At 40.0% G+C, this 23,502-nt stretch overlaps 1 protein-coding gene across 1 annotated transcript in view; it reads right to left on the reverse strand.

Moving 5' to 3' along the window:
* The window catches only part of PKP4 (plakophilin 4), a 266,647-nt gene that overhangs the window by 161,906 nt on the left and 81,239 nt on the right, over nt 1–23,502 (reverse strand). Inside the window, exon 3 of the mRNA XM_045298126.1 lies at nt 11,164–11,300. Within this exon, the coding sequence (XP_045154061.1) occupies nt 11,164–11,295 (132 nt within the window). The 5' untranslated portion in view covers nt 11,296–11,300. The remainder of the gene's footprint in view (nt 1–11,163; nt 11,301–23,502) is intronic.

Genomic DNA, 23,502 nt, shown 5'->3' on the forward strand with positions numbered 1-23,502 from the left:
GGTGCTATCCAACTGAAAAAGAAATTACCATTTTAAACATGAAAAGTCAGGGCTGGCTTTAAGTATTAACAAAGGAACAATCCTCTAGTGCTTTTGAATGGAATAAGAAAGATAATGCCCATTTGAAGTTAAAAACAAAAATAAAAAATGCCGCAGGTAACAAATTTATATAAAATTGGCATAATATAGCCTACTTAAACACAAAAGGGGGGAAAGTACACATGCTCTTGAATCTTGTCGTTGCAATTAATGAGCATTAAGCTATGCCTAGTATTTGTCAGAAAAGGCTGCACGCTGGTTTGTGCCGCTGCGTTCTTTTGAGGTAGATAGTAGTGGAGCGGGGTCGTCTTCATGTCGTCCTTTTCTAGGCTTGCAACACCCATTTCTGAATGAACTCAAAGCAAGCCCAAGCTTGTTTTCATTTTCTTCTGCTTCAACCTCAAGGGATCAAATCACCCAACGCAGTAGGTAAATTTACTGCACAAGAACCTTTTTAAGTGTTGAAAAACAAGGATGTTACTTTGAGGACTACCGTGTTCTTTAACCAAACACAGTATTTTCAGTTACCTCATATGTATGTGAACAGTGGACACCTAACAAGGAACAAAGCAGAAAATCAATGCATTTAAACTATGGGTGGGCAAAAAATATTGGAAGTAGTATGGACTGCCAAAAGAACAAACAGATCTGTCTTGGAAGAGGTACAGCCAGAAAGCTCCTTAGAAGCAGGGATGGTTGTAAGACTTTGTTTCATGTACTTTTAGCATATTATTGGGAGAGCCCAGACCCTGGACAAGGACTTCATGATTAATAAAACCGAGGGGCAGCAAAACAGAGAAAGGCCCTTGCAGAGGTGCACTGACACAGTGGCTACAATGGGCTCAAACTCAGGACCCTTGTGAGGAGGGTGCAAGATCAAGCAGGGTTTCACTCTGTTGTACAAAATGTCAAAACTGAGCTGACAGCACCTAACAACAACAACAACAACAACAACAACAACAAAGATATGTACAGGGGACAGTCAGCAAGTGTACATTCTTAGTTCATTAGCCCAGTTAATATTTTGAAAAGCTACAATGCACTCTAATCTCTGCTTATGTGTGGCGGGCCAAAGGAAATTCATTAAGATCTCTAGAATTTAAGAATGCTTCAAAAACAACTGCACTATCAATATACCAAAGGGATGTCCTCAAATTAACTAAATATTACACATAACACATACACGGTTACTCATAATGTAACCCTAAGACATGGAAGGTTAGGGAAGGTTAGTTACTAAGAGGCAGAGTTGACCATTCCAAACACCATCTGAATATGCGGTATGCTTGTAGTTAGCTAATCTGAGAGCTGCATTTTTTATGTTGCTGAGGGCACTCTGGTACATTCAACAACCGAATAACTCTGCTACCATCTTCTCTAACCACAGAGATATATGGGTAAAGGATAACAACTCAAAGGTTTTTATCCACTGAGTCATTAACATGCCCAAAAAAAACAACCCCATAAAATTTCAACTATAGTACACACGCAGTTTAACTGATAACCGGAGGGCAAGGAGCAAGGTTCAGAACTCCAGAATACACAAGAGCTCAACTACTTGACCTTAGTTTTAACCTCATTTCTACAATACTAAGTAGGTCAAGTGGAACATTTTGATAATTTCACAGAACAAATTTAGAGAACGTTAAATCTTACCTGTGTTTGATGGTGCAGTTCAAGGAATGAGAGACTTTTTAGATATCGCACAGTAACTCAAACTACTCCATTAGGTTAGGCTACTAATAGGAAAAATTACTGCTAATTAAATTACCAATAGAAAAATTTTTAAGTTTTAGGAATTGCACTTACAGTATAGTACACTTGTAGATAAGTCACAAGCTATGATTATTTGTAGCTGAAATAAAAATTCTGTCTTTCCAAAGACATCTTCACATAGTCGAGGTGTGTCAAAGAGAATATTTTATTGTAAATAAACTTAGGGGGAGTATAAAAGGAAGCTGCAAAGGTAGGTGCGTAACAGTTGAGCTGTTTCAGTTTCAAAGGAATAAAGTAAATAATTATACTGGAATTTGTTCAATTCTGGGCATTCTGCCATACAGGAAGGGTGTGTAATTACTGAAGCTAACATATCCACGTAAAAATGAAGTAATACCAATAGGCCACAGTTGGGACCCAAATCTCCTTATTCTTTCTTCAAAAATTAAAGGGCTCTAATGAATCTAATTTAACTCCTTAATACTTAAATACAAGGAAGCATCCAAAAGTTCATGAAAAAAATGGAATTAAAAGGTAACGCAATTTTCTTAAACTTTTTGACACATCCACACATTAATGAGATAAAATAGGCCTACTAAAGATAGCATTTTAATTTTTTTTCAAAATCCATAAATGACTAGCTGAAAAGGAGGTTTTTCTTTGGTAGACTTATAAAAGCGGTACTTTGCATTTTCACGAATCAAAGGTAATGAAGTAAGTACAAATAATACTTACATTGGGACTTGATCAAAGTAAGAACTTTCATAAAATCAGTATATTTTATGAAATATACTTCGCTTGGCTCTCCATATTTGTGTACATTGTATACACACATATCCATATCTGTGCCCATTCCAAAGAAAAGTGATCCAAGAGAATACAGAAATTATAAAAAAATACCAGTAAAATCACACTCAAGGTAAACTTTGCTGAAGATAATTCAAAAGTGGATGCAGCAATACACTGACAGAAACTGTCAGAAATTCAAGCTGGATTCAGAAGAGAGTACTGAACAAAAGATATTACTGCTGATGTCCAGTGGATGTTGGCTGAAAGCAGAGAATACTAGAAAGCTATTTATCTGTGGATCAGAACAAATTATGGATAACACTGCAAAGAATGGGGATTCCAAAGCACTTAACTGTGCTCTTGAGGAACCGGTGAATACACCGAAAGGCAATTTGTCAAACAAAAGGGATATTAAAAACAAACAAACACAAAAAACTAACAATGATGACAATAAAAACACTCGAAGTTCATTACTATCAAGTCAATTCTGACTCATAGGAACCTTATAGGGCAGAGTAGAACCATTCACTAGGATTCCCAAGGCTCTAAACCTTTAAGGGAGCAGAAAGATTCCTCTTTCTCCTGAAAAGGAATTTTGCAAGGTTGAATTTAAAAAAGGTGTGCATCACCTTTGTACCCATACAAATTTGAATACATAAGTATGTATTCACCATACTTATTCTGAGCAGATAATTAGGAAAGCTAGACTTTATAAAGAAGAATGCAGCATCAGGATTGAGACAAGACTCATTAACAACCTGCAATATGCAGATGGTATATCTCTGCTTGCTGAAAGCAAAGCAGACTGGAAGTACTTACTGAGGAAGAACAAGGTGATTAGCTTCTGTTTGGATAAAGAAACATAGAAAACGTCTTCACAAGCAGACTAATAAGCAACGTCATGATAACGGGAGGAACGGTTGAAGTTTCAAGGGTCTCCTTTGACTTGGATCCACAATCAACACCCAGGGAAGCACTTGTCAGGAATCAAATGACATTGCATTGGGCAAATCTGCTGCAAAAAATTTAGGTGTTAAAAACCAGAGATGTCACTTTGAAGAAAGAAGGTGCACCTGACCCAGACCCACATGCATGCCAAAGTTAGGTAATAAATAAGGAAGAGCTGATGCCTTTGAATAATGTTGTTGGTAATGAATATTAAATATACCACAGACTACCAGAAGAAAAGACAAAACCTTAGAAGGACAGCAAGGCTTCTCACCTACTTTGAACATGTCACCGGGAGGGATCAGATGTCTCTGGAGGACATCACATTTGGTAAAGTGGGGCGTTGGTGAAAAAGAGAAAAACCCTCAAAGAGATGGATTTGGGCAATGGCTGCAACAACTGGCTCAAACACAGCAGCACTCGTGAGGCTGGCACACCACTGGGCAGTGTTGTTTCTTCATGTACAGGGGGGTGGCTAAGAGTCTGTTGGAGCCTGTTCAACAGTACCTTAACAACAACTTCGTTTGCTTACCAGATCATGCCCCAAACTTAAAGCTGGATTCTAAGTTTGTTAAATTATAAACCCAAAGTGAACAAATTTGGTTTGTGGGAGAACAATGGAATAAGAACTAGAGTGCCTAGGAAATTGGCTAAGTTCAAATAGAGATCTCAATTATTTAAGCAACTTTGTGACAAAAGATAAAAGAATCTAATAAATATTGCATTTGTAATTGTATAGAACATAAATCAACTTGAACCCTATTTACAGCCAAATAGTTATTAACTCTGAATGATCTTCTGGTCTTCTTTTAAAGAAAATTCTGAAACGATGAAATATGATCACACTCTACCATTAAAAAAAGACAATGTGCTCTACCAATTGATAACACCCTGTACACTTGGTCTTCTACACTGGAGGCCTTTGGCTCGGCTTTCCTGGTGCTTGTGAAGACACACTGATCTATCTGGAAGTTATTATGCCTGTGCCATAAAGTGCAAGGTGACAGGGTGTCAGCATGGCTTTGGATGAACTGACAGGCACATATCAAATTCCACGTCCTCAGTATCCAAAAGCATAGCATCCATTTAAATAATCCTGTAAGTCTCCACAGTAGCAGGCAGGGTTCTATGATGGATGACACAATACATGGTTATGTTCCATTATCTACTAGTGAATACATAAGATATTAAAACAAATACTAGACCAATACCAAACTTGCTAAATATTTGCAAACAGGATACAAAAAAATCCTTTGTTTCTAAAGTGTGTGCGCACCGCATCTTAGACCTGCAGATTCTCATTAGAAGTTTAGCTGAGCAGTAGAGCATGCCAAATGCTGCTGCTGGTTACAGCTGGACACTTTCTGCAATCCAGGTTCATGCAGAAGATCACATATTTTATGAGTCCCATGCGTTGACTCTTCATTTCTCTTAAAGCATGATTCTCAGCTAAAAGATGTTTCTTTACTTGTTATCTATATCCCTTAGTAGGCATGAAGCCAGTAAATATTTTTTTTGGGTATCACCAAGATAAGGATACAAATTTATTCTCTCAACTTAATTTTCAAGTAAATTGGAAAAATGGGAGATGAAAGTTATTATGCCTATGTCATTATCTGACCATCAATATGAGATAAAATTTTAATTTGCTCTACACAGAGATCAGATTTAGTTACTGAATCAATATGAATATAGTTCAATTAAAACTTTCTTAAGGGTAAGAAAATCCCGCTGAGCAACGACGTTGGTGATAGGTGTTTATTGTGGGGCTCTCTTGCTTAGTAATGCTCCTGTGAGTGTGGTTGCAGGCTCTCCTGTCCCCACAACATAGCGAGGTGGTGACAGGCAATTTGACATTATTATTCATTATATCAGTCCTCAGATAATCATTCACTGTATGTCAATATATCTAAGGTGCTTTGGGGGTAACATCCTGTTAATACATATACAGTGAACCCTCGCCACTTCGCGCTTCGACTTCCGCGGCTTCACTCTATCGCGGTTTTTGTGTAACAGCACCCACTGCCTACACCCGCTCCTTCAGAGGAAAAAGACGGCGACCCACCTGTAGAGTACATCCCTTAAGTCATTTCATAGGCTATTGATTACAGTATTTGTAAGAACTATGTATAATAATACTGTATGTGAAATATGTAATACTGTAAACTAGATGCCATAAATAATGTAATAAATAATAAATGATAATTGTAACATCCAAAATGTTTTACTGTATTTTCCCTTTTTCGTTTAATAAATTGGGTAATACGAGTGTAATGGTGACTAAAGGGTGTTTTTTCATGTCCTCTATGCTCTAACTATGAAAATATTTCATTTACAAATAAGGAATCCCACTTCGCGGAATTTCATTTATCACGGTAGGGTCTAGAACCGATTAACCGCGATAAACGAGGGTTCACTGTACAAAGCAATGCATGAAACATGAGACTGTCCTGAGATGGCTGGTTATATAATCCTGAGATGCACATAAGTGCTGTAGCATTGAACTTTATGCTAAGAAGCTGGCATCTTTAGTGCAAGTTACACCAACAGCCACCACATTAGTAGTTGTGGCTCTAATAGTAACAAGGCAGACCTCACGGGAGTCCCAACTGGAGGATGGCAACACCTCCCCCATCCAGACACTGCCACCTGCAAGCCCATTAAGAACCACTACAGAAGTGCACTGCCATGGAGTCTGCTTCCCTCAGGACGCCCTAGCTCTCTGTCCACTGAAACCAACTGGATACACCTCCCTGAGGGTCATTTGGGTTTAGTCTGCCCCCATGAGGCTGCTTTTTATTAGAAGCAAGGGTGGAGACTGAGAGAAACAAGACTTGACTACTAGAATGTGAAACAACCACTACCACCACGAGGTTAAATGTTGGCTGCCTGAACGTTACAAATGTCTGCTGTGTAATCTGCTCCCAGGGTCAGTACTCTACACCGATCTCCCTGTGGACCCTGCAGCTCGGGCTTCTGAAATTGCGGCACTTGTCGGTCCCCCCTTACAGCTGGCACAAAGGACGGCTGCTAGAGGCCGATGTTTGCTAGAAAGCAGAAATCTGATTGGAGTCTACATTCACAACCCACACCCTATGTGATGGGCCCTGACAGGAAATAGCAAACATCCTTGGAAAGTTGTCAGGATGTTCCTGTTCCTCTCCAAACTAGTAATGTCAGCCACTGGACTGATATAAATTCATACAAAAGGTCACCTACAGTGAGGTCAAGCGGTGGATCACCTCAAGTGGGGACTGAAATTAATAAAACAGATAGATAGCTCTCTTGGATGTTCTTCTAGTAAATGCCAGCCACTCCTCCTCCAGCAGTACAAGGAAGTTGGCTGTGCTTTCTCTGACCGCCACCTCAGATATCAGCAGCCCCTGGAAAACATGGAAGTAAACCTCGGGAAACACCCAACCCTGCCAGACATGAGCCAGGTGTGGGTTTTCCCAAAGGAAAATGGGACCACGGAAACCGAGCCAGGCAGAGAGCACTTACTAAAGAGATGGGACCGGGGTCCATGTTGGACAGATCGTTTAAGGCATAATATCTCACCTGAGTGGCTGTGCCCACTGGTGGATGGACTGGCCACAGCATGTTCTCCGTTATGTTTGGGAGTGAGTGAAAATGGAAAAATAAGATCTGAAACATGGGGATGCCAGGGAGGGAGAAGAAACAATGGGGGAGGGGGGAAGAAATGGTAAGCAAAAGCCAAAGGCTTTTCCCACAAATTTCTTGAAGAAAGAAAGTAGCGCAGGGAAAAACACTGGGAAAAACAGAAAGTTAACACCCGGGGATATGACAATCCCCAGCAATACAGTCAAAAGACACATGGTGAGCAGAGAAACAATGGCTATCCAATGAACATGAACAGATGTAGACTTTTTTCCCCCTACCTGTCAAAGAAAAATTTTCTCCACACCTGTACAGGTATACAGCTATGTGACTGATCTCAACTATGAAAGGCTACCCTTCGTAAAAGAGAGAAAATGTGATTCTCGCATCATGGCAAGGAACAAGGAACATCTACATAGGAGATGCTGAGGAAGGCATAGTCCCGGGGAGGAAGAAGCAATTATTTCTATGCCACCCAAAATACAATTTCAGATACGTAATAGACTAAAAATTTGTTTACAAGACTGTTGCTTATCATTTCTTCCTTCACTACTGATCATGAATTGCACAAAAGAGTTTGTGTGAGATAATTCAGTGGTAATAAGTACATTGTTCAAGGAGCAGTCAGACTTTTAAGATTCAGAAGATTGCTAAAAGGCATCACATTGCCAATCTTTAACCAAATGCCTTGACACTGTGACGTGTGAATAACATTTATTTTCACGTGCTCTGTCTTATATTCATGGAACTGCCCAAATTTGTGAGGCCAGTGCAATACATTTTTGAGGGTTTAAAGTCATAAAGAAATGAAATATTGTCATACTGCTGCTTTTGTTTTGTGCCGTTGAGTTGGTTATGACTCACTGCGACCCCTGCAAAATGAAACAACACAGCAACTGGTCATAACCATTGCTACAGTTGAGCACACTGTTAGGGTAATTGTGTCGATCCATCTCTGTGAGGGTCTTCCTTTGTACTGACCCTCTACTTTCCCCAGCATGCTGTCCCCCAGAAACTGATCTCTTCCAATGTCCAAAGTGTGTGCCACCATCACTTCTTGTTTTTTTTCATGTTCTACATTCTAGTAGTATCTGAGATCTTTTTAAAAAAATTTATTTATTTAACTTTATTTTTAAAAATCATTTTATTGGGGGCTCGTACAACTCTTATCACAATCCATACATCCATCCATTGACTCAAGCATATTTGCACATTTGTTGCCATCATCATTTTCAAAGCACTTCTATGGAACATTCTGATTATACTTAGTTCAAAACAGATTTTTCTAGCAGTCCACAGTCTAGTAAACATTCTTTACCAAAACCGTAATTCAAGGTATCCATTCTGCTTAGGTCTTCTTTACTCAAGCCCGCTTCTGCATGTGTGTAAAGTGACTGTGGCATGGGAAGCACCCCTTAGCCTGCAAACTCCAACATCTCTGCTTTTAACACTTTACGTGAACTTTTGCAGCAGATTTGCCCGATGTAACATGTCGTTCGATTTCCTGACTACTGCTTCCATGGATGTTAATTGGGGATCCAAATTAAATGGAAACCGGGCAACTTCAACTTTTGCTCCGTTTATCATGTTTTGAGAACCGTTTCCTTTTTATTGAAGTGTGATCCATACTGTAGGCTGCACTCTTTGATCTTCATCAATAAGTGGGTCAAGTCCTCTATGCCTACGGCAAGCAAGATGGTGTCCCCTGCTTTTCACAGGTTGTTAAAGAGTCTGCCTCTAATCCCGGTGCCCTGTTTTTTTGCAGTCGCATTTCTGGGATTATTCACACAGTTGAGTTAGTATGGTGAAGGGGTATACCACTGATGCACACCTTTGCTGATTTTATACCATGCAGTGGTTGTTCTGTTTGAACCCTTGTGCTATTTGAACACCTGCCTCTTGATCTAAGTACAAGTTCCCACAAGTACTACAATGAAATGTTCCGGAATTCCTGTTGTTCACTGTTATCTATAATTTGTTATGATCCAAAACATCAATTGATTTTGCATAGTCAACGAAACAAAGGAAAACATACTTTTGGTGCTGACAGTTTCAGCACAGATCATCTGATGTAAGCAATGATATCTATCCATTGCTCCACGTTCTCTTCAGAGTATCACTTGAGTTTCTGGCACCAAGTAGTGCTGCAACCATTTGTGAATTATCATCACGACAATTCTGTTTGCGTGTGATATTCATGGTCTCAAATATTTTCTCATTCTGTTGGAGCTCAGCATAGACAATGCTATATATTCAGAAAGGTTTTGCCTTCTGATACCAATGTCCAAAAGAAGGTTCAATGAATGACTATATATGTATTTCAATGTGGAGCCACCAGATCCTCCTAAAAAGACTCTTTTCTTCTTTTATAGAGATGATAACAATATTAATTCTTACTATGAGCACTTGAGCGATCTAAAATAACTTTTATCATCCTCACATCACCTTATGGATGAGAAATTTGAGGCACAGCAAGGTTCCTAAGTCAGCAAGTAGTGGAGGCACATTTCCTGTGCATTCCATCCTAGGAGAGTGCACTATCTTATACAACATGACCACGGAACCCTAGTGCCAAGTCCCTAAGAGGTTTCAGTGCTTTTTTCAATTTTGTATGGTATCTGGTTTCAAGGTACAAACAGAGATCCTGGTGCTGTTTGATGCATGCAGTTAGTTCTAGCTTAAGCCCACTTCAGTCATTTTGATAAATTTAGCTACAGTTTTCACCAAAATAGTTAATGCTAACAGCTTCCAATAAAGCAGACCCTTCTCATATTATAGCTCCTTGGGCCAAATCTTGACAAGTCTGAAACACTATAATAAAAGGAGTCCTCTGTTTTCCACTGTAAGGAGATAGAAGGTTGGCAATTCTACAGCTCCATGGAAAATAAAAATAGTACTGGCTACGAAGTTCTTGTGTCTTCTCAAAGTCTTAGTTAGTCTGTAAAATGTTTAAAAACGTAATATTTCAGTGAGGAATGGAAAATATTTTGACATCTTGCTCTGAGAATGAGTTATGAAATCATGTTTCTTGAAAACACATTCTAATGTCAGACATATGTCATAATTCTGGGGTAATCTTTCATTCCATACGTGGCTTAAGTTACAGCAAATAGTAAAATAATGAGGTAGTGACTTAAGTATTCCTTCACGCTTTGTCATCATTAGTCATCTGAACTGCTGATACCGAATTTTAAAAGAACACCCCCCGCAAATATACAAATAATACATTTTTATATCTCTTGAGGAAAAAAGAGTCACTAGTTTAACTATAGGCTTAACACAAAAACTTTAATATTGATATTAGATTATTTCCAGCATATCTACCCTCTGAGAAGGTTTTTTTATAAAGGGAAGGGCAGGAAGGAACGCTATCTCAGGATTTTTAAATTTACATTTACCTTCCTTATTAAGCTGCAAATGTTAAGAAATTAAGTTCCAGAATTCTATTTTTTGAAGCATTTAATCTAATTTAGAAAACCACTTAGGTTTGAAATATGCATAATATTAGTACCTTGAAATAACATAAACATGACACTGAAGCAAACCGGCACAGTTTGACAAGTTTTAGAACATTAGCTCACAAAATGAAGATACTCTGATTCAGACAAACACAACAACGGTAGCCTTTATCCAAAACAAAACAAAACAAAGTATCACAGAGATGGTCCCAGAGAGTGCCCAGGTCACCATGTTCAAACTATCAACGGATCTCACAGACACGGATTGCCAGCGATCTGCCGTGAAAGCCCGCGCTGAGGCAGGCTGTACAAGCTTGGCGTGCATGCACACACTCGGCAATGTGTGAAGACAGAGACACCGATCACCATCGATATTGTCCTTACTTGCAGACGCACAAGTATCCTGCATGTTCCGGATATGCACCTGGAGCGGCTCTACATGCCAGTCACCCCAATGTACTCAGGGAGGTAAACACCTTATAATTAGAAAATGTCATGGCGTCAAGGTCATGAGACAAATTTAAAACACATCCAAAGATTAACTTTTATAGGCTCTGAAGAAATAACTCATTAGCAAGACAAGCGGAGGGCATACCTGCTCCTTCACGGAGGCTAGAAGGGTGGTGGCTGTGGTCTCGGGCTCCATGCCTGGCCCAGGGGAGGTGGCTTCCTGGTGGGTCTGTGGTTGGCCCTCCTCCACCAAAGAGGCCTGCTCAGGAGCTGGCATTCCTCCTGCAACCAAGCAGCAAAGGTTAGCACTGCTCCGTCAGGTTCTGGGCCGGAACAGGGGGCTGGGCTGAAGATGTGCTGAAACTCCAGGAACAGCAGTAGAATAAACATGTTTGTTCTACACACAACCACGTGTCCATAGTGATCTGACTCCTGGAAGATAACGTGTAGGGTAATAGTGTGGAGATTACTACTAACTACAAAAATCACACTAAAGATGCTACTATCACGAGTGATAAATACTCCAGGAATATTTTAACAACCTCATAATAGAGAATAACACACAAAAGGGGTGTGGCCTGGGAGTCTTAGTTAAAGCTAACACTGAAGGCATTAGTTTAAAAAGCTTATTAAATTGCTACTACTCTGCACAGGGGGCAAAGCATGTACATAAAATTAGGTTAGTATTCAAAGAAATGTATTCATAAAAACATACCCAGAAATGTCAACTGCAGTGAGAAAAAGGGCACATTATGCACTACTAGTATGACTTAAGCAATAGAAAAAACGGGTAAAACACCCAAGGCGGCTTGAAAATAAGCTGATAAAATTTTGCAACACTTAGAAGGAACGTAACACATTAAAAACTAGCAACGAGATTCTTGGTAAAGCATTATATAACTCGTTCAATTTTCTTAGAGGAAAATGACCACCTAGTTATGACAATAGCTACGGTGACAAAGGCCCAACGAGCTTTCCTGGCAGGAGATGGCGTGCCTTTCCTAGGATAAAACAGTACCTCAGGAAAAGAGCTGTGGATCTGCCAGCAGACTAAACGTGCCTGGTTGGAACTTGACACACATTTGAACAAGATTCGGAAAAGATACCCACATAACGCACTGTAAATGTTTTAATGGTTTGTTTACATGTCAGTCTCTCCCATTGTCTAATTATCAATTCATCATACCATGAGATTAGCCCAGTGCTTGGAATATGAAAAATGAAATTAAAAGATAATGTCTTAGAACTTTATCTTTTAAAAAAAAATCATTTTATTGGGGGCTCGTATGATTCTTACCACAATCCACACATACATCCATAGTGTCAAGCACATTTGTTGCCAGCATCCTCAAAACATTTACTTTCTACTTGAGCCCTTGGTACCAGCTCCTCATTTTCCCCCAGCCTCCCCACCCCACCTCCCTCATGAACCCTTGATAATTTATAAATTATTATTTTGTCATGTCTTACACTGTCTGACATCTCCCTTTACCCACTTTTCTGTTCCATCCCCCAGGTAGAGGGTTATATGTAGATCCTTGTAATCAGGTCCCCCGTTCTCCCCCACCTTCCCTCCACCCTCACCACTGGTCCTGAGGGGTTCAACTGTCCTGTATTCCCTGTTCCCACTTCCTATCTTTACCAGTGTACATCCTCTGGTCTAGGTGGATTTATAAGGCAGAACTGGGATCATGATAGTTGGGGGAGGAGGGGAGCATTTAAGAACTAGGAGAAAGTTGTATGTTTCATCATTGTTACACTGCATCTTGACTGGCTCGTCTCCTCCCCACGGCCCTTCTGTATAGGGATGCTCCATTGCCTACAGATGAGTTTTGGTACCCACTCTGCATGCCCCATCATTCACAATGATAGGGCTTTTTGTTCTTTGATGCCTGATACCTGATCCCATCAACCCCTCATGATGACACAGGCTGGTGTGCTTCTTCCATGTGGGCTTTGTTGCTTCTGAGGTAGATGGCCGCTTGTTTATCTTCATGTCTTTAAGATCCCTCACGCTATATCTTCTGATAGCCGGGCACTATCAGCTTTCTTCACCACATTTGCTTATGTACCCGCTTTGTCTTCGGCAATCATGTAGGGGAGCTGAGCATCATGGAATGCCCGTTTAAAAGAACAAAGTGTTCTTGAGTAAAGGCCCAATGTCCACCTGCTACCTTAATACTAAACTGATACATATATGAACATAGATCTATTTCACCGTCTTTATATATAAATAAATTTACATATATACATGCCTGTATTTAGACCTCTATAAATGCCCTTTGCCTCCTAGCTCTTTCCTCTATTTCCTTTTACTTTCCTCTTGTCCCACTATCATGCTCAGCCTTCATTTAGGTTTCAGTAATTCCTCCTGGGTTAAATTGCCCTTGATCAAGTCCTACCAGGCCTCTTACGCTCTCCTTGCTACCAATTTTGGATCACTTGTTGTTCCCTTGTCCCTAGGTTTGTTAACACCACTTCCTTTCTCCCCACCTCCCCCTCTCCCATGTCCCCCCTCGCAAGTCAGTCCCATTGTTTTCTCCTCTAGATTGTTTATCCCACCTATCTATTTTAGATAGACCTGCAGAGATAATGTGAGATAATAATATGCACAAAAACAAGACAGAGCAAAACAAATCAACAAAAGGAAACCAAACAACAACAACAAACCAATGACAAAAAGAAAGAAAGAAAAGCCTGTACATAGTTCAAGGTCTGTTTGTTCACCTTGAGGAGTGTTTTCCAGTCGAGTCTGATGAGGTGCATGCCCTGGCCCCAAAGTCTATTTTTGGCATTCCCTCAGGACTTCCTTGCTCTGCTCCCCCCCTTGCTGTTCTGTTGCATGCCCATAGTGTTTTGCCTCAATGTGGCGGGGTCACATCGGGTGCAATGCCCACACTGTGTCTCCAGTGTTGTTCCCTGTAGTCACTGAGGGGTGGCCTGTCTTGTACAGGGCCGGCCCTATGGTTCTCTCTGTGCATTGGCTGCTCTGAATGGATTTAGTCTTCAAGGCTTGGTGGGCCAAGATGTGCTCCACTCTCTCTTCCTCCCCCTTCATTTGCTCCCATGTGCTCTGATCAGACATGTCCCTCTCCCTGAGCTGTAGCTTCAGTGCTGTCCTCTGAAGTAAATTCTTCTAGGAGAACTTTAGCTTTCATATACAAACCCTCTTTAGCTTTCATATACAAACCCTCTTTAGCTTTCATATACAAACCTTCATATACAAATATCACACATATTAAAGTTTGCTGAATAAATGAACGTATGATCACAGTATGAACACCATCTTTTCACTGTCTCATTGCAGACATGAAGCAAATCCCACTACAGCAATGGTACTCTCTCTGGGACCATACATACTTGCTGAACATTCCAAGGTTTTCTCCTATAAAACTATTCTATAATAACTTCTTATCAACTATCTTCAGCAAAAAACAATTATGTCATTTAATATGAGAATATTAGAGACTATTCCCTATTCCCTCAAATTTCAACAGACTTCTTTTTATTTTCAAAGCCATGACCTGTAAGTAAAAGCGGAGGGGCATAGCACCTGAGATCCATCTTATTGCTCACTCTCCTGACTCCCAGGTTAATTGAATTGGGTCTGAATCCCAGGTTTTTGCCATGAGCTGTTTTAGTCTTGTCCTCCTAAATAGGCAGACATGGACATGGGTCTGATGCATTTGTGTATTACCCCTGAGGGTGAGGAGTCCTCAGGAGGCAGGTGAATTGTGCCCCATTTTCAGGGCACATAAGGCATATCTGGGAGGACCTTCATCTGCAAGGAGCGGGACATAAAGCACATGCAGTAGGAGGAGCTTCAGACTTGAAGTGGGTCTAATGATTAAAACTGAAGTCATCTTGGACAAGTGACTGCTACTCCGAACCATACTTCCTTCACTCGTTAAAAATGGGTTTAGAGCAGCGGTTTTCAACCTGTGGGTCCCAACCCCTTTGGGGGTCAAACGACCCTTTCACAGGGGTCGCCAGATTCATAACAGTAGCAAAATGACAGTTATGAAGTAGCAACGAAGATAATTTTATGGCTGGGGGGAACCACAACATGAGGAACTGTATTGAAGGGTCACGGCATTGGGAAGGGTGAGAACCCCTGGTGTAGAGATCCTTTATGACACAATGGAATAACCTTGTGGCATTATCTATTTCTTAGTATGATTGGAAAGGTTACTGTAATGAAGTATCATCAAGTGGATAATATTCTATTTATCTAGCTCTCATTAATGGTAAGACATGGGTCCTAAGAAGACCAAAAATACTACTTATAAAGGTCCTAGATTAGCATTTGAGACAAGTAAAAACATGAAAGGATTCTACACCATTGAAAAACTACACACCTTCAAATAAGCAGATGGTGGCAAAGAACAAAAATGTTACTGTGCAACAGGGACACAATGCCAAGAACCAAAAAATTTAAATGTCAAGATTATAATATAAAATAACCAATGTGTGAAGAGAAGAAAATGAGAAGCAAAAATTCAGTGGAAAATAAAAGAAGAGTTTGAGGAAGAAAATAAAAGAAGAGAAAAGGAAGAAATAATATTGGGGAAATATTAATTCTTTACTATGAACAGGAGGAGCGTTAGTGTCTAAAGAAATAGACAGAGCCATATTACATCACGCTTGGTGAAGTGGAGGGGCCGTGGAAAGGAGGAGGTTCGCAAGAAGATGGATCCACCCTGTGGCTGTATCAATGGGCTCAACCCTACCAACTGTGAGGATGGCCCAGAGCTGGGCCGTGCTCTGTCCTGCTGTACACAGGCTTGCTGTGAGTCAGAACTGACTCAATGGCACCTAACAACAACAACGCATTACTGTCATTACACTGCATTACTGTAAGTCTGTTAGTTAACCTTATTTTGATGACCCTGACTGCCCAGGAGGAGTGAAATCCGATGGGCATTTTCTCAATACCACTCTGTCCCATACCTTAAAAAGTTATAGACATACAGTAAGGTCACTGACCATTAGTGGCTCATCATCTGAGGCAACAGAACTTGAATTAGATCAAGAGAAAAGTGTAACTCGCTGCTGAGTCAATCCCAACTCATCCTGACCCTATAAAGACAGAGTATACATAACCACAGGGTTTCCAATGCTGTAATCTTTGTGAAAGCTAACTGTTGTGTCTTTCTTCCAAGGCGCAGCTGGTAGGTTTGAACCCCTGACCTTTCAGTTAGCAGACTAATTCTTAACCACAGTGCCACCAGGGAACTTGGGCAGAGTATAACAAGATGCAAATTATTCTAAAATGCATTGAAGAAAATAGGAAGATGGAATGATAATGCTTTGAAAATGATGATGGCGGCATATGTGTAAATGTGCTTGACACATTGAAGGAATGTATGGATTGTGATAAGAGATATAAGAGCCCCCAATTAAAGTGTTTTTTAAAAAAGAAAATAGAAAGTGTTCAAAAAGTGTAGATTTCTAAACTACTATGATGCTAAGAAAGTTACAAGGAGAACTTTGCACGGGCAGGAACTTTTTAGCCTTTGTTTCCTCAAAGTTTAGGACACACCACAGGTAATCACCGAGACGCACAGAATGAATGATGACGACAGGACTCAGCTTCCTGAGGCTGAGACACTTGCCCACTTTAACCCTGGCACAGTCTAAACTACCATGACCACCATGGGCTACGCCTGGGAGTGGTGTCATAAGATTGATATGTTATAAAGCTATTAAGACTGTAGTTTTTATAATAATGGATCAACAAGAGCTGAAAGGACTCATGCTAAGAGAGAGTCGCAATGATATTACTACTTCTTCCCATTCTGGCGGGAAACCAGTAATGAGCAGCTCTATAAAGAAGAAAGCAAATGTGATAAATAAAGCTTTCTGCTTCTCTTGGTGACCCCAAATTGCCTGTTTTGAGCAGTCACAGTCTAGGGTCTGAGGAAACTTATAAATAGGTTGCTACCCATCTCCTGGAGTCTCCTGAAGAGTTGTGGAGAATGGAGGAGGTGCCAGATGACTGTAAGCAGGAAAATGCCACGACTTGTTTTTGCAAAGGGAAGGTAGATACTTCATGGTATAAACTAGTGAGCTAGACATGGATCTGGGGTGAGATTCTTGAAAGGATTTTATCCAAGAGATGACTTGTGAAAGCCAAAATGGGATACACACATGAAAGCCAAGTTAAGCTGCAGTAATTTTCATTTTGGACAGTGTAACCATGGAAATGTAGTGTGTCTAGACTCCAGTGAGGCACGTATGATGCTTTAAGTCCCTCATGGCATGAAAATCAACATAGAAATGGAGTTAGAACAAGGGCAACCACTGATTCCAGCAATCCGTAAATAGCTGAATAAAATTTAACAACCTAATGAGGTTTCTAATGGAATGCCAAAGAGCTCTGACCTTGACCAAATCCTAACCAACAACGTCAGATGATATAAAACATACATATAAACCATATTCAGATTCTTGAATGACTAAGAATATTGAATTGACCAAGTAATACAATAAAAATAAAAACAATGCAAGGCTGCAGCAGCAAGGATAAAGAGGGATAAAGACAACAGGGATAAAGGAAGGGCCCTGTTTCAGATTATTCCAGCAATGAGTTAGAGGGAAAAATCAGGGCATGTTAGATTCAAGAGTAAAATCAGTGAACCACAAGTAAGACAAGGCTGTAAAAGTTAGTGTTTCATGCCTTGCTGGCACACGTATTTATATTGATGGAAAGAAGGGAAAAGTAGGAAAAGTAAGAGAATGGTTCTCCAGGCTCTGGGGGCATAGCCACCTCCAGTCATGGGTGGCAGAGTCACAAGGAAAGACTCCGTGTATTTCATTTAAAAGAAGCTGAGCGGGACAGTGAAGCGATGAAGTCATTATTTCTAGCCCCAGAGATGAATGGCACTACTACTACTCTTCTGTAGCCTTGTACTACGCAGGAGTCAGAGGGGGGACAGGTAAAGGAACAAGAAGAGTTTGGTCTAAAGAAGAGCCCTGTTTAGACCAGACTTGGAATAACAGCCAACCAAGCACAATCACAGCTACACTTTTTAGGATAACATCCCAAAGGCCATAACAAAAGTTAATGGTTATGCAAACAATTGTTTCTTACCATATACTATTATCATTTTTAATACTTTGAATCTCGTTTAGGCCATGGTTATATTATTTTGGATAAAAATGAATGGTCGGAGCCACAGGGCAAACAAAGTAGTCTCTCTTTCCTGTGGATGAGGTACCACCCGTTGCCATCAAGCCGATTCCAATTCACAGCAACAAGGTCTCCAAGGCTGTAAATCTGAATGAAAGCAGATAGCCTGCCACAGAACAGCTGATGGATTTGAACCACTGACCTTGTGGTTAGCAGGCCAATGCTTACAATGCTAACAGTCAAAAATTCGAAATGTGCAGAACGGATCTCCAAAGGTGATCCAGTCCCCATTACGAAAGGGCTTTAGTGAGAGTCAGATTTTCAGATAGTTCTGACATTAGAGTAGGGGTGCGTTATTATATGTGTTTGAAACAGAAATTTTAAGATTTCTACCTTGAGGCAACTATGAGAAAAAGCAACTTCTTCATTCTGATGTGAATATTCCTCAAGAGTTTTTAGCATACAGCCTACTATATTACTAATCTCTGTAAACTGGCACCTGAATGCCTGGCAGCTGTGTATTTACTGAGTGAAGGATACATACTGGAAACCCCATCACTTCAGCTGCACAAAGATCAGAGATTAACTTTTGGCCAACTCCCATAGTGGTTGTCTCTGTATTAAAAATTACCAGCAAGGGCACAAAAGTAAATAGAGGAAAATCAAGCGAATACTAGATTTTTCTCTATGAATTCACTCTGGTGTGTAGTGTATGATATTGGCTCCTAACCACGAGGTCAGTGGTTTGTCCCACCTGGTGACGCAAGGGAGAAAGACGAGGCATTTTGCTTCCATGAAGCTCTACAGTCTTAGATACACACACGTGGAGGCAGATCTACTCTGTCCTACTCTGTTGGTTTGTTTTCAATTTTTTTTGGGGGGGGGGTCTCCTGATAATTTTTAAGTCCAATATTTTAAATATACTTTGTTTCATATAATCTATTGAAGTAAATTGGACTCTACCACAAGTTTTCTCTCCTCTTTTGAGTCAGTAGTTTGGACTGTCACAATATAGCCCATGACTTCATTGTGAACACGTAGGAAAACGTCATGATGTTCGGTGAGCCTAAGTTCAAAATTAGCCAGATAAAATAATCATACCTGTGAACAAATTAAGAAAAAATAAGTATGAAAAATGTAATTTGATTTCAACTATAAAGAAAGATACTGTGGAGAAGTAAAACCGCTTTGTGTGCCCCTTCTATCTGTAGTCTTTTTAACTCCCACAAAGTGACTGGTTAGGAACATACAGATACAGTGTGTGGGACTGTACGGTTTGGGGGTTGGTCACTTTGGCCCTTCTCCTGGGTGAGACCTGAATCATCTCAGAAGCAGGAGCAGACAATCTCAGGATCTCCAAGAATGAAGAGCTCTAAGGAGAGCACGTCTGAGAACGCTGTGCAGAGAGAATCTGCAGCAGAGGCCTTAGAGCACGAAACAGAGCAGCCGGATTCTGGAACCAACCACACGGAATACCTTTACACAGAAGGCTGGCTTGCACAGTGGGGCTCTTGAAGGGGGCTTTCTAACACTTGCTGAGCAGGGCAAAGGCTAAGGGGCCACTTGGCTGAAGTTAAGGATCAGGGGAAAAGACGATAAACGTGGCTGGGGAAAGATACTGCAAGCAAAAGAACAACATCCTTAATATTTCTGATCCTAACTTGTATCATGTTCATTCTCTAATAAACCCCCACAAGGCTGGCTATTGTGAATCCTCTGTAGCGGCTGCAATGGATTATTGAACCCAGCAAAGAAGTGCAGAGGGAGTGGTTGATGGGTCAGAATGAGACAAGAAGGGTCAGAGAGAGAAGACAGTCTGACTCTGACGTCTGCCTCAAAGGAACCAGCATGAGCTGGTGTGGAGTCTCCTTTCCTCTATTGAGGCCAGAAGATGGTAACGACCCCGCCATTATCATTTTCTGCTACCACTACTAACTGAACCGATGTTATCCACAGATAAGTATTACATGAATCAAAAGAAAAACTAACAGGTTCATTATATAACAGGTAAGTTTTGTTCAGATTTTTTTTAAAATTGAATAAACCTGGAATAGATATTACAAAAAAAGGTGAAATACTGAGAAGGTAAGGCCATGCCTGAAAAGTTAAATACCTTGAGCACCATATGGAATCTGTTCTTAAATTCCAACAGGAGTAGTAGACAAACTTTTCAGTTATATTTTTATAGTATCCTTTAAATAGAAGTGTTACCCAAATCTACAACTGTTTAGGAGGCCCCGAGGTAGCTAACTTTACGGTAAACTTCCAATCAGTCAATTCATCCAAAAATTTATACTTTCTTGGCAAGAACACATTAAAAATGGAGCTTTATGCCAAAAAGCATAGCAACTCTAAGGAACAAACCACATTCAGTCATTAAGTGTTCTGATTTAGGAATTCATTTTTATAATGAAAAGATCAATGCAAGATAATGAAATAAAAATAAGGAAAAGATGTGAATAGGCCTTTCAGGAAACAAGAAATTGAGATAATCAATACTGAGGTGCTCACTTTCATTAGTAATTATTAAAATGCAAACTAATATTATAATGAAATATGAATACACACCCATCAGAATTAATTAATACACAAACCATTTACATTTTAGCAAAGACTTGGAACAATGGAATAACCACTTTGGAATTACCTTGCAGCCATGGTCACCCCCCAGTCCAGTAACTCTATTCTTTTTCATGCAGAGATACCCTTGCACATGAGCACCTAGAGAGACATTCCAGCATGCTCACAGCAGCATTCTTTGTGTAACCTATAAACTGCAAACAACCCAAGTGACCATTAGAAGTAGGGTGGATAAATATATATTTCAGTATATCCATGCAATACATTTCACCCATAGCAATAAAATGAACTACAACTCAAATCCACACTGCTGAATAAATGAATCAAACTACAAATGAATAAAGAGACTTCCATTCATGTCGAAATTTTAAAATTAGCAAAATGCAACTATTAGCAATGTCCGCGTAGGTAGCGATGAAATGATGATCAGCACAGAGGATGATGGGTCTGGGAGTGCGGATGGCCTCAGCGGCGCACAGGGAGGTTTTGGGTGCTGACCTTACTCGGGCAGTAATTACAGACGTGTTTGCATGTTAATATTCTTTTAGACTTCATATGTGTTTAATGAACTTTCCCAGCTTTCCTCCTCCAATAAAAAGAAAAACTAAGATTAGCATAGTGTAATAAGCTTATGTTCTCACTCCCAAACCCAGTGCCATCGTCAATTCTGACTCATAGTGACTCTATGTAGGAGTTTCTGAATCTATAAATCTTCATAAGAGCAGATAACAACCATCTTTCTTCTGATATTCTTATTGGATATGATATATAAAAATTCACAGAACTTTTCAATTAATAGGGTATGCTAGTATTTGGTAACACAAATAACAAAGACTACCCATTTTAAAGATAATTAAATTTAGTTTAGTTTTTAAAACTACACTAAGTACAATTTTCTGACTTGTAAATAGTACATTAGAGGAATTCACTTTTATGATTTGTAAGTACCTAAAAGGAATTCATTATAATAAAAAAGGATGCATAGTTACAAAATGCGATACACCTTTATCCCCATGTTACAATTTGATTAATAATTTCTGAAAATAAAACACAGGGCTAATGATACTATCAGGGGCAACCGTTCTCACATCCCCAGTTACATAGAATTTCGATGCAGCACCAGTAGCAATCAATAAACTCGGCAAAACTGTTAATAAAAACTAGAACTTTCACCTTAGCTAAGTATGGAACTGCATTTTGGTATGTTCATCTCTTCCAATCAATATCCTAGGAAAAAGGGGGGGAAAGAGGAAGCTTCTTGTTATAAAGTAATAGTTTCATTATTTTTAATATTTAGGATTTTGAATTCCTTGATTTCTAGACCCTATAAACGAGGAAGAAAAACTGGAACTATGATACATCCAAAGCACTACCTGGAATGCCAATGCTTGTATACAAATAACCTATTGCCACAATTACGGCTCACAGTAACCCTACAGGACACAATAAAAATACTCCCTAAGTTTTCTAAGCCTGTAAATCTGGCTGGCCTCATCTTTCTCCCGAGGAGGAGCTAACAGGGGTCCTCAAACTTTTTAAACAGGGGGTCAGTTCACTGTCCCTCAGACCTGTTGGCGGGCCCGACTATAGTGTAAAAAAAAAACTATGAACAAATTCCTATGCACACTGCACATATCTTATTTTGAAGTAAAAAACAAATGGGGCAAAAACACCCGGCGGGCTGGATCCATGTCCTTGGCAGGCCGCATGTGGCCCGCGGGCCGAAGTTTGAGGACGCCTGAGCTAGTAGGTTTGAACTACTGACCTTTTTTGATTAAGAGGCAATGCTTCACCTGTTGTGCTACCAAAGCTTCTTTATATGCAGATAATATAAAGACATAGAATGAGAATGTTTAAAATTTAAAAAGAGGTGCATGTTTTCATTCCCTAACTCACAGCCCCATGAAATAACAGAAAAAATCCTTTTATTGTTGGTATTGATGATTTAAGATATTCAAATTAGTCATTCTAGATACTTGAAACTCCATTAATACGCAAAAAAAAGTCAGACCAATTATGGAAATAATCAGAGGAAACCATTACACATACACACAAGAAAAAAACAAGAACCCCAAGGCTGGCTTTAGAGGTTGGAGCAATTCTTCAGGAAGTTGGACACTTAAGAAGTCAGTGAATTCCAGACTCAAGGGTCTTAGGCCTGCGGCCAAGATCAGGATGATCAAGGGGAGAGAGACAGCTACAACGGTTGGGTCTCGGTCCCTGTTCTGGGCACACCCGAGCAGTTGCCACCACAAGAAAGATTAATTTAGAGAGGTAGGCAGGACCTTAGCGGGCGACTATGTTCCCAAGAGGACAAATTCCCTAACAGAACAAAATAAAATGAACAGGTACGATATTCTTAAGAGTTTAAAGTGACAACTGTGACGACAAAAGAGAAATGTCTAGAGAGCTTTAAAAAAAAAGTTGCAGGACCAACTAACAACAAAAATCTCAATTGATGAGAAGGAATAAAAGAACAAAGGGTCTTTAGACAGCACTTTGAAAGTGGCAATTCTCTCCGAAAAACACACACACAAAGACAGGATTGCAGGGTGATAAAAGAACAGTTTGGAGACTAAAGACTAAATTCAGGAATGACAACACTTTTTCACTCACTCACATTTGTAAAATGAGATAAAGAAGAAATCACAATGAAAAACTTCCAGAGACAGTGCTGAAATCCTGGTGGGGAATGAGCATGATAGTGGGACAGGAGGAGAATCAAGGGAAATAGAGGAAAGAGCTGGGAGGCAAAGGGTATTTATAGAGCTC

Source organism: Echinops telfairi, unplaced genomic scaffold (genome assembly GCF_000313985.2).
Source record: "Echinops telfairi isolate 266 unplaced genomic scaffold, ASM31398v2 ScPeMD7_4;HRSCAF=17, whole genome shotgun sequence".
In the NCBI taxonomy this organism is placed as follows: Eukaryota; Metazoa; Chordata; class Mammalia; order Afrosoricida; family Tenrecidae; genus Echinops; species Echinops telfairi.